The 10846-nt window shown below is 43.4% G+C and overlaps 1 protein-coding gene across 10 annotated transcripts in view; it reads right to left on the bottom strand.

Annotated features, from left to right (window-relative positions):
* LAMTOR4 (late endosomal/lysosomal adaptor, MAPK and MTOR activator 4) overlaps positions 1-10846 on the bottom strand; it is a 76645-nt gene that overhangs the window by 4498 nt on the left and 61301 nt on the right. For 9 of the 10 annotated variants that reach the window (XR_003003343.1, XR_003003342.1, XR_003003345.1 and 6 more), the window contains exons 3-6: positions 3262-3390; positions 2499-2579; positions 505-622; positions 62-155 (exon numbers count right to left, since the gene is read on the bottom strand). Coding sequence is in view for 3 of the 10 variants with exons in the window: in XM_024745433.1 (XP_024601201.1) it covers positions 62-155; positions 505-622; positions 2499-2579; positions 3262-3390 (422 nt within the window). In the remaining 7 variants the exon portion in view is untranslated. Of the gene's footprint in view, positions 1-6; positions 156-504; positions 623-2498; positions 2580-3261; positions 3391-10846 lie in introns of those variants that run through there. The other variant, XM_024745436.1, reaches the window with a different exon arrangement.

Raw genomic sequence — 10846 nt, 5'->3', positions numbered from 1 at the left:
TCCTCATCACAGAGGCTCACGGCCCCATCCACCTCTGCCCCTTGCCCTCTGGCAGGCTCACACGTCAAGGGGCTCCCGGCCTCGGTTCTGCCTCTTCACCACAAACACCCTCTGTCCCGACACGGTCACCAGCAGCGTGTGTTCTCCAAAGACCACTGGAGGGGAGACACACCTTCCCCCGCCCCGGGAGAGGGAAGGGAGCAGAGAGTTAGTGGGGTGCGAAGGCCTCCCTGGGGGTCACCACAAACTGGCTGGGCTCCAAAGCCAAAGAAATTTGACAGTTCCAAGCTCAGAGATTTGAAGATGAGAGGTCTCCATTAAATCCCCTTCTCTTGCTTTCTCATAATTCTGATGCAGGGGTGAATACCAAGGGGAACAGAGTGGCCAGAACCAGGGACCCCAGGGAGGTGGTGGGCAGCTGGTAGGAGACAGGTGCTTTTCCCTGAGAAGAGAAGCCTCGGGGAGCAGCACCCCCCAACACCGTCACCAGGGCCAGGGGCTCACCCGACAGGCGCTTGAAGGGTACGTTCATGCTGTGGTGCAGCCGGAAACCGCAGGCCGTGCTGACCAGCTCAGAGATGGCGCTGGCTGCCTGCTCGTCATTCTCTAGATCCCCAGATGACTGCATGCAGACAGAGGAGGGAAGATGGCAGGAATTAGGGAACAGAATTGGGAGAAAATTCCAAGGACACTTTGGCTCTAGCACTTGTAACCTGCCTCCACTTTCCAATACCCCAAGGTCACCCCCGGTTTTGGAAAGACCCACCTGAAAACTGCCCTGTGACGTTGTTGCCCCTCTTGATGCCATCCTGTTTGTCAACCTTAAAATACCGGGCTTCCTCCTGGGAAGCAGTGACTCTCATCCATTTCTTTACTGACGCTGTTTTCCTAATCCCTGAATCTTGATTTCTCTCCCTGTTCCCACTTATTTGATAAAATCACATTCTCAAACATCAGTGCCCACCCACCACAGACTTGTCCCAGGCGCTGTCTTTTCCTCAGTCTTCCCGTTTGTTGCCCTGTCTGCAGAATCTGAAACATAAACATCCCCTTTGTCCCTGAACCCCTTCCTACTACCTAGCCCTTGGGTAATGATGTCACAGTGGCCTGGGCTTCCTCTTTTCTCGTGATGATCTCAACTTCCTACCTCCTCAATATGGGCCTCCCACTGAGTCAAATTCAGCACCCTTTGCTCTCTTGGACATTCTGTACCTCAGTTACCTCATCTGTAAATTGGGGACAACAATACCTATCTTACGGGCTTGTTGTGAGGGTTATGAGAGCATATTAGCAAGATGCTTAGAATAACTCCTAGCATTATATATTTAATTGCTGTTATTCTATATCAAACTCAGTGTTTAAAGTTAAGCCACCAAAATTCCCCTTACCTCTCTCCCTCCGCAATCAACTTCCTTTCTTAAGTCCCTGTTTGCTAAGGCACCATCATTCTAGGCTTGAGTTCAAAGTCTTACAGCATGGAAAAGTTATCTCCTCTATTACCTATCTCTAGTCATTAGGAAGACATATCGATTCTTCCTTTAACAATCTCTTCTCCCCTTGCTCCTTCTCACTGCCACCAGCTGTTTCATACCTAGATTTTGGCAACAGCATCCCTGCTTCTGAATCCCTCTCCTTCCGGCTCATCTTTACACCTAATAGAACAGTTCCGCTCAATCACTTCATCAGCTCATGTTTCTGTTCAAAAACCCTTCAAAGCTCCTATTACCCGCCAAGATTAATCCACAGGTGTTAACCCAGCCTTGAAAGTCCTCCACAATCAGATATTTCCTTAACATATCCTCTTCTTCCCCCAAACATTTCCAAATCTTTTCAACATAAACCCAGCAATTCAGACAGGCTGATGTCACACTCCTGCAAATATGTCCACCTCCCAGCCCTGAATATGCTCTTTCTTTTCTGCCTGTTCACAACCATCCATCTTTTAAGGCCAGCTGAATTCTTGTCTCTTCCAAGAAAGTTTCCTTGCCAAAACACAAGTTATAACACGAAGGGCTGAATCCTTCACTCTCTGGACTCCTTCAGTTATCTTTACCACGTGCAATACTTTGAACTTTTAACCTTAAGCCTTGTCTCTCTAGCTGAACTTTTAACCTTAAGCCTTGTCTCTCCAGCTAGATTGAAAACTTCTAGAGCACTGACACTATATTGTACTGCAGAACAAAATACCAAGCCTCTTCAATAAATACCAAATAAAGACATACTCAAGAATAACTCAGGTAATGTCAGTTATCAACAAACCTGTAACTAGTCTGGCTTTGGTAAAGTCAGTAAACCTCTTTTACCTGAAAACAGTTACAGGACTAAGATTCCAGAGAGAGATTAATTGATTTAATTCCTGAATTTAATTCCTATATGCCAGGCATGATACCAGGTAAAGATCAAGAACAGAGACAAATCAGGTTAAACTGGGCAACATTAGAAGGCATCATCGGGCGATGTGTATTGGAGGAACCCCCCCTCCCTTTTCCAGAACGCACCGCCAGCACTGCGCCTTCACTCAGCACCAGGTAGCCGAGCTGGTCTGGGATTCGCTCCAGCCCCTGGGTCAGTGCAGAAGTCTAGTGGGTAAAGATGCAATCAGTGAGCAGCAGGCTAAGAGAACAGCACTTGGCAAACCCAAGAACAGCCCTTGGCAAACCCAAGTCTCTCTCTTGACAATGGCCCCCCAGGCCTCTTTCCCCAACCTGGGCCCTTCCAGACCCTCTTCCCTCTACATGGCCTTCAACACTGATCTTCCTGAGCCTCCGTCAGTCCTCACTCTCTGCCCCTGGGCTCCACCGGCCTTCCACACCCCACCTTTGCTACCCCACAGACAACTCCCCTCAGCCCGGTCTCCAATTCCACCTGTGGCCCGCCGCTCCCCCTCAGATTACTCCCCAGCCTCTATACACCCTCCCACCGTCCCCTGCTCAGCCCTCTACGTCGCCACCCCTCCATCTCCATTCCCTCTCGGTCCCGGGGCGGATAGGAGGTGAGGGCGGAGTGCAGGCTCAGGACTGGGCGACCAAAGAGATGGGGGGGCAGGGACACCGAACCCCCGGCGCGTAGTCCCGCGCATGCGTCCTCACTCACCATCGCAGCCTTAGGTGCTGGGGGGCGCTCACTGCCAGACGTAGCTTCCGGCTCCAGTCCCAGGTGACGTGATTCCACCCGGCGGTCTCCTCCTCCTGCCTTGCACCGCCCGACTTGAGTCCCGCCCCCAGAATGCGGATTGGAGAGTGGCTACGTCATCAGACTTACTCTGCCAGTGTGGAGCGCCGCTTCCCGGAGGCGCACGCGGATTGGCCGCAGATCCTCTTTAACATTCATCTCCTCTTCCCTCAGCCCCAAAGCGCCGAGATGGGGGGCCATGCCGGCGGAGGGGCGGGCCTGGGGGGGCGGGGCCGGAGGGAGGAGGTTGGGCTAAGGGTTTGTGCCTGCGCACACAGGCGGCCCGGGTTCCACCTAGGGCTAGACCGCCCGCAGTGGACAGTGAGAGAATAGAGTAAAAAAACGTGAACTGCAGATGAAGAGCTATTCAAGTGCTACTCTTGTGCCTACTCCGGGCAGCTCTCTAAGACAGAAATTTGTTCCCAAAGTGGTTTTTTGTCCTGGGATTCTGTAAGAAACGGTGTGATGGTGCACTGATCCCTCGCTAGCCAAGGCAGCTGCAATACTGAATATTCTCTGCCAGGAATAATTAGAAAATGACCTTGGAGTCATTTTTAAATATATGAGTGTCATAGAAATTTTTTGTTTTAATTTAAATAGTTTTTAGGGCTGCTGCAATGTTAATGTGGGTGAGGGAAAATGATAAGTAGTAATAAAACAGTAAATACTTGATGAGGATGTGGAGAAATTGGAGTCCTCATACATTGCTGGCAAGAACGTAAAATAGTGCAGTTGCTGTGGGAAACAGATTGGCAAGTTTCCTCTAAAAGTTAAATATAGAGTTACTATATTTATAAATGAAAATTAGATGTAGAAAAGTTAAATATGACCTAAAAATTCCACTCCTAAATACATACCAAAGAGGGTTGAAAACATACATTCACACAAAACTTGTACACAAATGTTTATAACAGCATTATTGACAATAGCCCCGAAATGGAAACAACCTAAATGCCCATAAACTGAAGGCTGGATAAATGAAATGTGGCATGTCCATACAGTGGAATATTATCCAGCTATAAAAAGGAATCAAGTACGGATCTGTGCTACAACATGGATAAACCTTGAAAACATTATGCTAAGTGAAAGAAATCAGACACACAAGGCCACATATTGTCTGGTTGTATTTATGTGAGATGTCTACGCTGGGCAAATCCAAAGAGACAGAAAGCAGATTAGTGGTTGCCAGGAGCTGAGTGGAGGGGGAAATGGGGAGTGACTAATGGGTGTGAAGATTCTTTTTGGGTGATGAAAACGTTCTGGAATTATAGAGTGATGATGGTTGCACAACCTTGTGAATGTAATGAAAACCACTGCATTGTAAAGCTTAAAAGGGTGAATTTTACAGTATGTGAATCATATTTCACCAACATAAAACAAAGTGTTGTTGCTTGAGGAGAAAACTAATTAGAGAAGATGGATGCCTTTTTTAAAGATGAGGTATGTTTATAATATAAAATTTAAATTGGAGGAGGATGCAGAGAAAGTTCTGTGGGGATGCTTGATTTGCAAAGCCTTCCCTGGCCTTAGATATTGATGACAGTTTGTGGTACCAATTTTTTTTTTTTTTTGCACATACTGGTTCTGAGTGTTTTCATCTGTATACCGGCCTAACCCACTCATCCCAGATACTATACAGATGAGGAAGTGGAAACAAGAGAGATTGAGCCTTGCTCACGGCACACAGCTGGCAAGTGGCAGAGCCAGATTCCAGTCTAAGTTGGCTGGTGCTGAGGCTGATGCTTTTTCCATTGCTCCATTGGCCAACTACTTTTTTTTTTTTAAGCTACATTTAATTTTACCTCAGAAATTCCCTGTTCTCATTTTACTTAACACAGAGGAAACTTTTACAGGACATTGCTCATCATTAGAATTGTCTCATTTTCACAAACAGCTTGAATCATACTACTCATGTAGGGAGCGAAGTTTTTCATCCTTTCATTCAACCGGTGTTATTGAGCACCTTCTATGTACCAGACACTCTTCTTGGAATTGAAGATACAGCAGTGAATAGAAATAAGACATATTTTTTTTATTGTTTTCAAGTTGTGAGGAAGAGGGTGAGTCAGATAATAGATAAATATATTAAGTGGTGAAAAGTGCTATGAAGAAAAATGAAGCAAAGTTTCCACTCACAAGACGCAGACCTAGTGAATTCTGTAAAACAGACCTTATAAAAATAATTCCTTTCTTTCCTTAGCCTCCCCACAGTTCAGTTACTTTTCTACAATCACCTCTTTTTGTTCTATCTGGTATAAAAGCACATAGATCTGGCCATTTCTTTGGGTCTTCATTTTCTTGTGAGGGCTCCCACGTCACGTAAAACTTGTACTAAGTAAGCCTGTATGCTTTTCCCCTGCTACTCTGTTTTATGTCAATTCGCAGACCCAGCTGAAAACCCTAAGAGGGTAGAGGTAAAAAAATTTGCCTGCCCTACACTGTGAAGGTACTTCTAAGGTAGGATGAGTATTTAATTTTGAACAAAGCACATTAGCCTCCATAATGCGGATGGGCTTCATCCAACCGGTTGAAGATCTTAAGGGAAAAGACTGAGGTCTCCGGAAAAGAAGGAATTCTCATCAAGACTTGAATAACATAGAAACCCTCCCGAGTTCTGGCCTGTTGCCCTGTGGATTTCACACTCAAAACTGCAATATCAGCTCTTGCCTGAATTTCCAGCCTGCTGACCTACCCTACAGATTCGAGACTTGCCAGTCCCCACATTTTGTGAGCTAATTCCTTAAAATAAATACTCTCTCTCTCCCTCCACCCCCCTTCGCCTTATTCTCTGGAGAACCCTAATACAGTGGTTAACTTATGGCTGGTTTCTGTGGGTTTGGCATCTTTGCTGCCTCGGTTAGCATTCTTTTTCTTTTCAATTCTGATTTTTTTGGGGTGGTTGTTGTTTGCTTTGAAACTAGACGTCCTTGCATCTTATTTTCCTAGTACCAATTCTTACCCTATCAAACAGCCATCAGCAAACTTCCCAACCCCAAGTCTGCCTTTCTTGATTCTCTTAACCTTGACCCACCCCCTTCAACCAGCACTTTTCAAAGACTACAGTGCAATTAAATTGTTAAAAATTAATTTTTAAAAAGACTATAGGGTAAGAGTCAGAGTCATGTGCTTTGACCCCATAACTGCTCAGCTTGTAAGTGAGCGAGGCAGGCAAACAAAGTGTCACAGTGATGTGTAGTAAGTGCTACACTAGAAATGAGCCCCTTAGGACCCATGGGACAAGGTGTGTGCATTGGGAGGGGTTGAGTTGGGGGTAAATTTTAAAATGTGTGGTTTCCAGTCAGGAGGCTCTGCTAGGCTGAGAGACGGCGTGTTGGGATCATTTGGAAACGGCTTAGAAAGGAGGAGGCCAGCTCCGCCACTGGGATGGACGAAAACATGTTATTTCACGCCTCACGATTTGTTCCCTCCTTTTCAAAAGAGGGAAGGGCAAAGCGCAAAGCTAGAGACCACGAGGCTGAAACAAAAAGTCTCTAAAAACCAGAAGGAAATCCTGGGAGCAGCTGGAATAACATAGAAAAAAATTATTCAATTTGTAGGTTAGCAACATGCTAGGTACTGAGGTAGACAATGGAATTTCAAGGTGGACCAGGTCCTCATCTTCAAGGAACTCATTGTCTAAAATAAGCTCAGTGAGCACTCACCAGCGTATTCTTTTTTCTTTCTTTCTTTCTTTTCATTTTATGTGTATTTACATAATCGAAAAATTAAATTGTGGCTATTACAAATGCTATGTGTCATCCAGTTTGCACTGTTCATAGTCATCAGTTTTCTCCCATGTCAGTGTCACATCTCCCAGTCTCTAAGGCTACTTAGCATTCCAGGATTCAGGTATCACAACTGATCTAATCGTGCCCATTATCTTCATCACAATATTCTTAATATTCTTCCTCAAGGTATACAGATACTTGCACAGCGAACTCCCTCAGGGTCTCTGTCCAGTTTTCACCTTATCCGAGAACCTGATCCTGTCCCCTTGATAGAAAACAGCACACCCACCACCACCCTGACCTTCTACATCCTCTCACCTGACTTTGCTATTAAACTTTATTCAAAAGCAGAAACTAACACACCATTGTAAAGCAATTATACTCCAATAAAGACGTTAAAAAAAACCTTTATTCAAGCATAATATACATACAGGAAAAGTTCACGCATCATAAATGTACAGCACAGTACCTCTTCACAAACTGAACGCATATGCACCAGCAACCAGATGAAAAAACAGCATTACAGCTCCCGAAGCACCCTTCTTGTCCAGTCTCAACCTTTCTCCCATGGAGAAAGGGACTTCTAACAGCCTTGAGTAGTTTTGCCTGTTTCTGTACTTGACATAAATGGAATCACACAGAATGTACTCTTGTGTGATTGACTCCTCTCATTTACCATCAAGGTTGTGTGATTCATTCATGTTGCCATGTGGGGGTTTCGTTCGTTCATTCTCATTGCTCTATAGTGTTTCATTGTGGGCATGTGACACAACTTATTTGTCCACCCAACCATTGATGGGCACTTGGGTAGTTTCCAATTGCGAGTTATTAGGACTAACGCTTCCATGAATGATCCAGTTCATGTCTTTTGGTGAACATACATACACATTTCTGTTGGGTAAATACCTTGGGGTGAAATTGCTGGGTCACAAGACCTACTTTATTTTTTTAAGATTTTTTTAAATTATTGAATCTTTTATGTATTAATAACAGTGTGTATGTATGCACACACACACAGAATGAGAAAGAGAGAGAGAGAGAGAGACACTTAGATCTTAAGAAATAGAATATTACTGCCATAGACCATTCAGGCGGCTATAAAAGAATAGACTGGGTGGTTTATAAACAACAAACATTTATTTCTCACAGTTCTGGAGGCTGGGAAGTCCAAGATCAAGGCGCTAGCAGATTTGGTGTCTGGCAAATGCCCACTTCCCGTTTCACAGATGACATCTGTGCTGTGTCCTCACATGGTGGAAGGTGTGAGAGGTCTCTGGGGTCTATTTTCTTTTCTTTTCTTTTTTAACAGATCTTTATTGGAGTATAATTGCTTCACAATACTATGTTAGTTTCTGTTGTACAACAAAGTGAATCAGCCATATGCATACATATATCCCCATATCCCCTCCCCCTTGAGCCTCCCTCCCACCCACCCTATCCCACCCCTGTAGGTTGTTGCAAAGCACCGAGCTGATCTCCCTGTGCTATGCTGCTGCTTCCCACTAGCTGACTGTTTTACATTTGGTAGTTTATATATGTCCATGCTACTCTCACTTTGCCCCAGCTTCCCCCTCCCCGCCGTGTCCTCAAGACCATTCTCTGTGTACATCTTTATTCCTGCCCTGCCACTAGGTTCATCAGTACCTTTTTTTAAAATTCTATATACATGCATTAGCATACGGTATTGGTTTTTCTCTTTCTGACTTACTTCACTCTGTATGACTCCAGGTCCATCCATCTCACTACAAATAACTCAATTTCGTTTCTTTTTATGGCTGAGTAATATTCCATTGTATATATGTGCCACATCTTCTTTATCCATTCATCTGTCGATGGATACTTAGGTTCCTTCCATGTTCTAGCTATTGTAAATAGTGCTGCAATGAACACTGTGGTACATGTCTCTTTTTGAATTATGGTTTTCTCAGGGTATATGCCCAGTAGTGGGATTGCTGGGTCGTATGGTAGTTCTATTTTTAGTTTTTTAAAGGAAACTCCATACTGTTCTCCATAGCAGTTGTATCAATTTACATTCCCACCAACAGTGCAAGAGGGTTCCCTTATCACCACACCCTTTTCAACATTTATTGTTTCTAGATTTTTTGATAATGGCCATTCTGACTGGTGTGAGGTGACACCTCATTGTAGTTTTGATTTGCATTTCTCTAATAATTAGTGATGTTGAGCAGCTTTTCATGTGCCTCTTGGCTATCTGTATGTCTTCTTTGGTGAAATGTCTATTTAGGTCTTCCACCCATTTTTTAATCGGACTGTTTGTTTTTTTGATTTTGAGCTCCATGAGCTGTTTGTATGTTTTGGAGATTAATCCTTTGTCCATTGTTTCATTTGCAAATATTTTCTCCCATTCTGAGGGTTGTCTTTTTATCTTGTTTATGGTTTCCTTTGCTGTGCAAAAGGTTTAAGTTTAATTAGGTCCCATTTGTTTATTTTTGTTTTTATTTTCATTACTCTAGGAGGTGGGTCAAAAAAGATCTTGCTGTGGTTTATGTCAAAGAGTGTTTTTCCTATGTTTTCCTCTAAGAGTTTTATAGTGTCTGGTCTTACATTTAGGTCTTTAATCCATTTGGAGTTTATTTTTGTGTATGGTGTTAGGGAGTGTTCTAATTTCATTCTTTTACATGTAGCTGTCCTGTTTTCCCAGCACCACTTATTGAAGAGGCTGTCTTTTCTCCATTGTGTGTTCTTGCCTCCTTTGTCATAAATTAGGTGACCATATGTGCATGGGTTTACCTCTGGGCTTTCTATCCTGTACCACTGATCTATGTTTCTGTTTTTGTGCCAGTTCCATACTGTCTTGATTACTGTAGCTTTGTAGTATAGCTTAAGTCGGGGAGCCGGATTCCTCCAGCTCCATTTTTCTTTCTCAAGATTGCTTTGGCTATTTGGGGTCTTTTGTTTTTCCATATGAATTGTAAAATTTTTATTCTAATTCTGTGAAGAATGCCATTGGTATTTGATAGGAATTGCATTGAATCATTAGATTTCTTTGGGTAGTATAGTCATTTTCACAATAATGATTCTTGCAATCCAAGAACATGGTATATTTCTCCATCTGTTTATGTCATCTTTGATTTCTTTCATCAGTGTTTTATAGTTTTCTGAGTACAAGTCTTTCGCTCGGGTCTATTTTCAAGGGTGTTCAAGCCATTCATGAGGGCTCCACCCTCATGACCTAAGCACTTCCCAAAGTCCCCACCTCCAAATACCATCAAATTAAGGATTAATATGAATCTGGCAGGTTGGGGATGCAGAGAGACACAAACATTCAGTCTATAGCAACTATCAACTCTTTGAAACCCTTTGTGTGTCTCTCTATACCATCCCCCTCTCTACCCCAGAAGTAACCATTATTTCAATTTTTTTTTGTCACTTCCTTGATCTTCTTTATCATTTTGAGATAGATTTCTAAATAATACATAGCTTTGTTTTTCATGTTTCTGCCAAAGAAGTGGTAAAACCTACATGCTTTTATACCAGGTTGAGCAAAGAGGTGATTGTGGAAAAGTAACTAAACTGTGGAAAGACAGGAATTATTTTAATAAGGTCTGTTTTACAGAATTTTCCAAGTCTTAACTTCCCATCCTTGATGATAAGAATGTTACTTAGGAGGTGGACACATGTTACTTAGGAGGTGGACACATCTTTCATATGAAGGTCTTATCTCCTGCTTTCAGGAAGAAAAAGGGGAGAGTCAGAGCATCATTCTTGCACCTACTGGTAAAAATACCTTTACTGCAAAGTAATTTTTATGTCAAAGAGGCATATTTTGGGGCAACGTATTCTGGTTTCCTTCAACAGCAACATCTAGACTGGTGTTTGACCAGACAACTGGGCACACCAACCTAGCCAAACTGGCATATAAAATGAACCATCACAGCCACAAAACCCCAAGAGGTTGGGTGCCCATTTGCTGTGATGGTTTTCAT

Source organism: Neophocaena asiaeorientalis, unplaced genomic scaffold (genome assembly GCF_003031525.2).
Source record: "Neophocaena asiaeorientalis asiaeorientalis breed wild unplaced genomic scaffold, Neophocaena_asiaeorientalis_V1.1 scaffold461, whole genome shotgun sequence".
Classification (NCBI taxonomy): domain Eukaryota; kingdom Metazoa; phylum Chordata; class Mammalia; order Artiodactyla; family Phocoenidae; genus Neophocaena; species Neophocaena asiaeorientalis.
The sequence above is the reverse complement of the archived record's forward strand: the minus strand, read 5'-3'. Positions and strand labels throughout refer to the sequence as shown.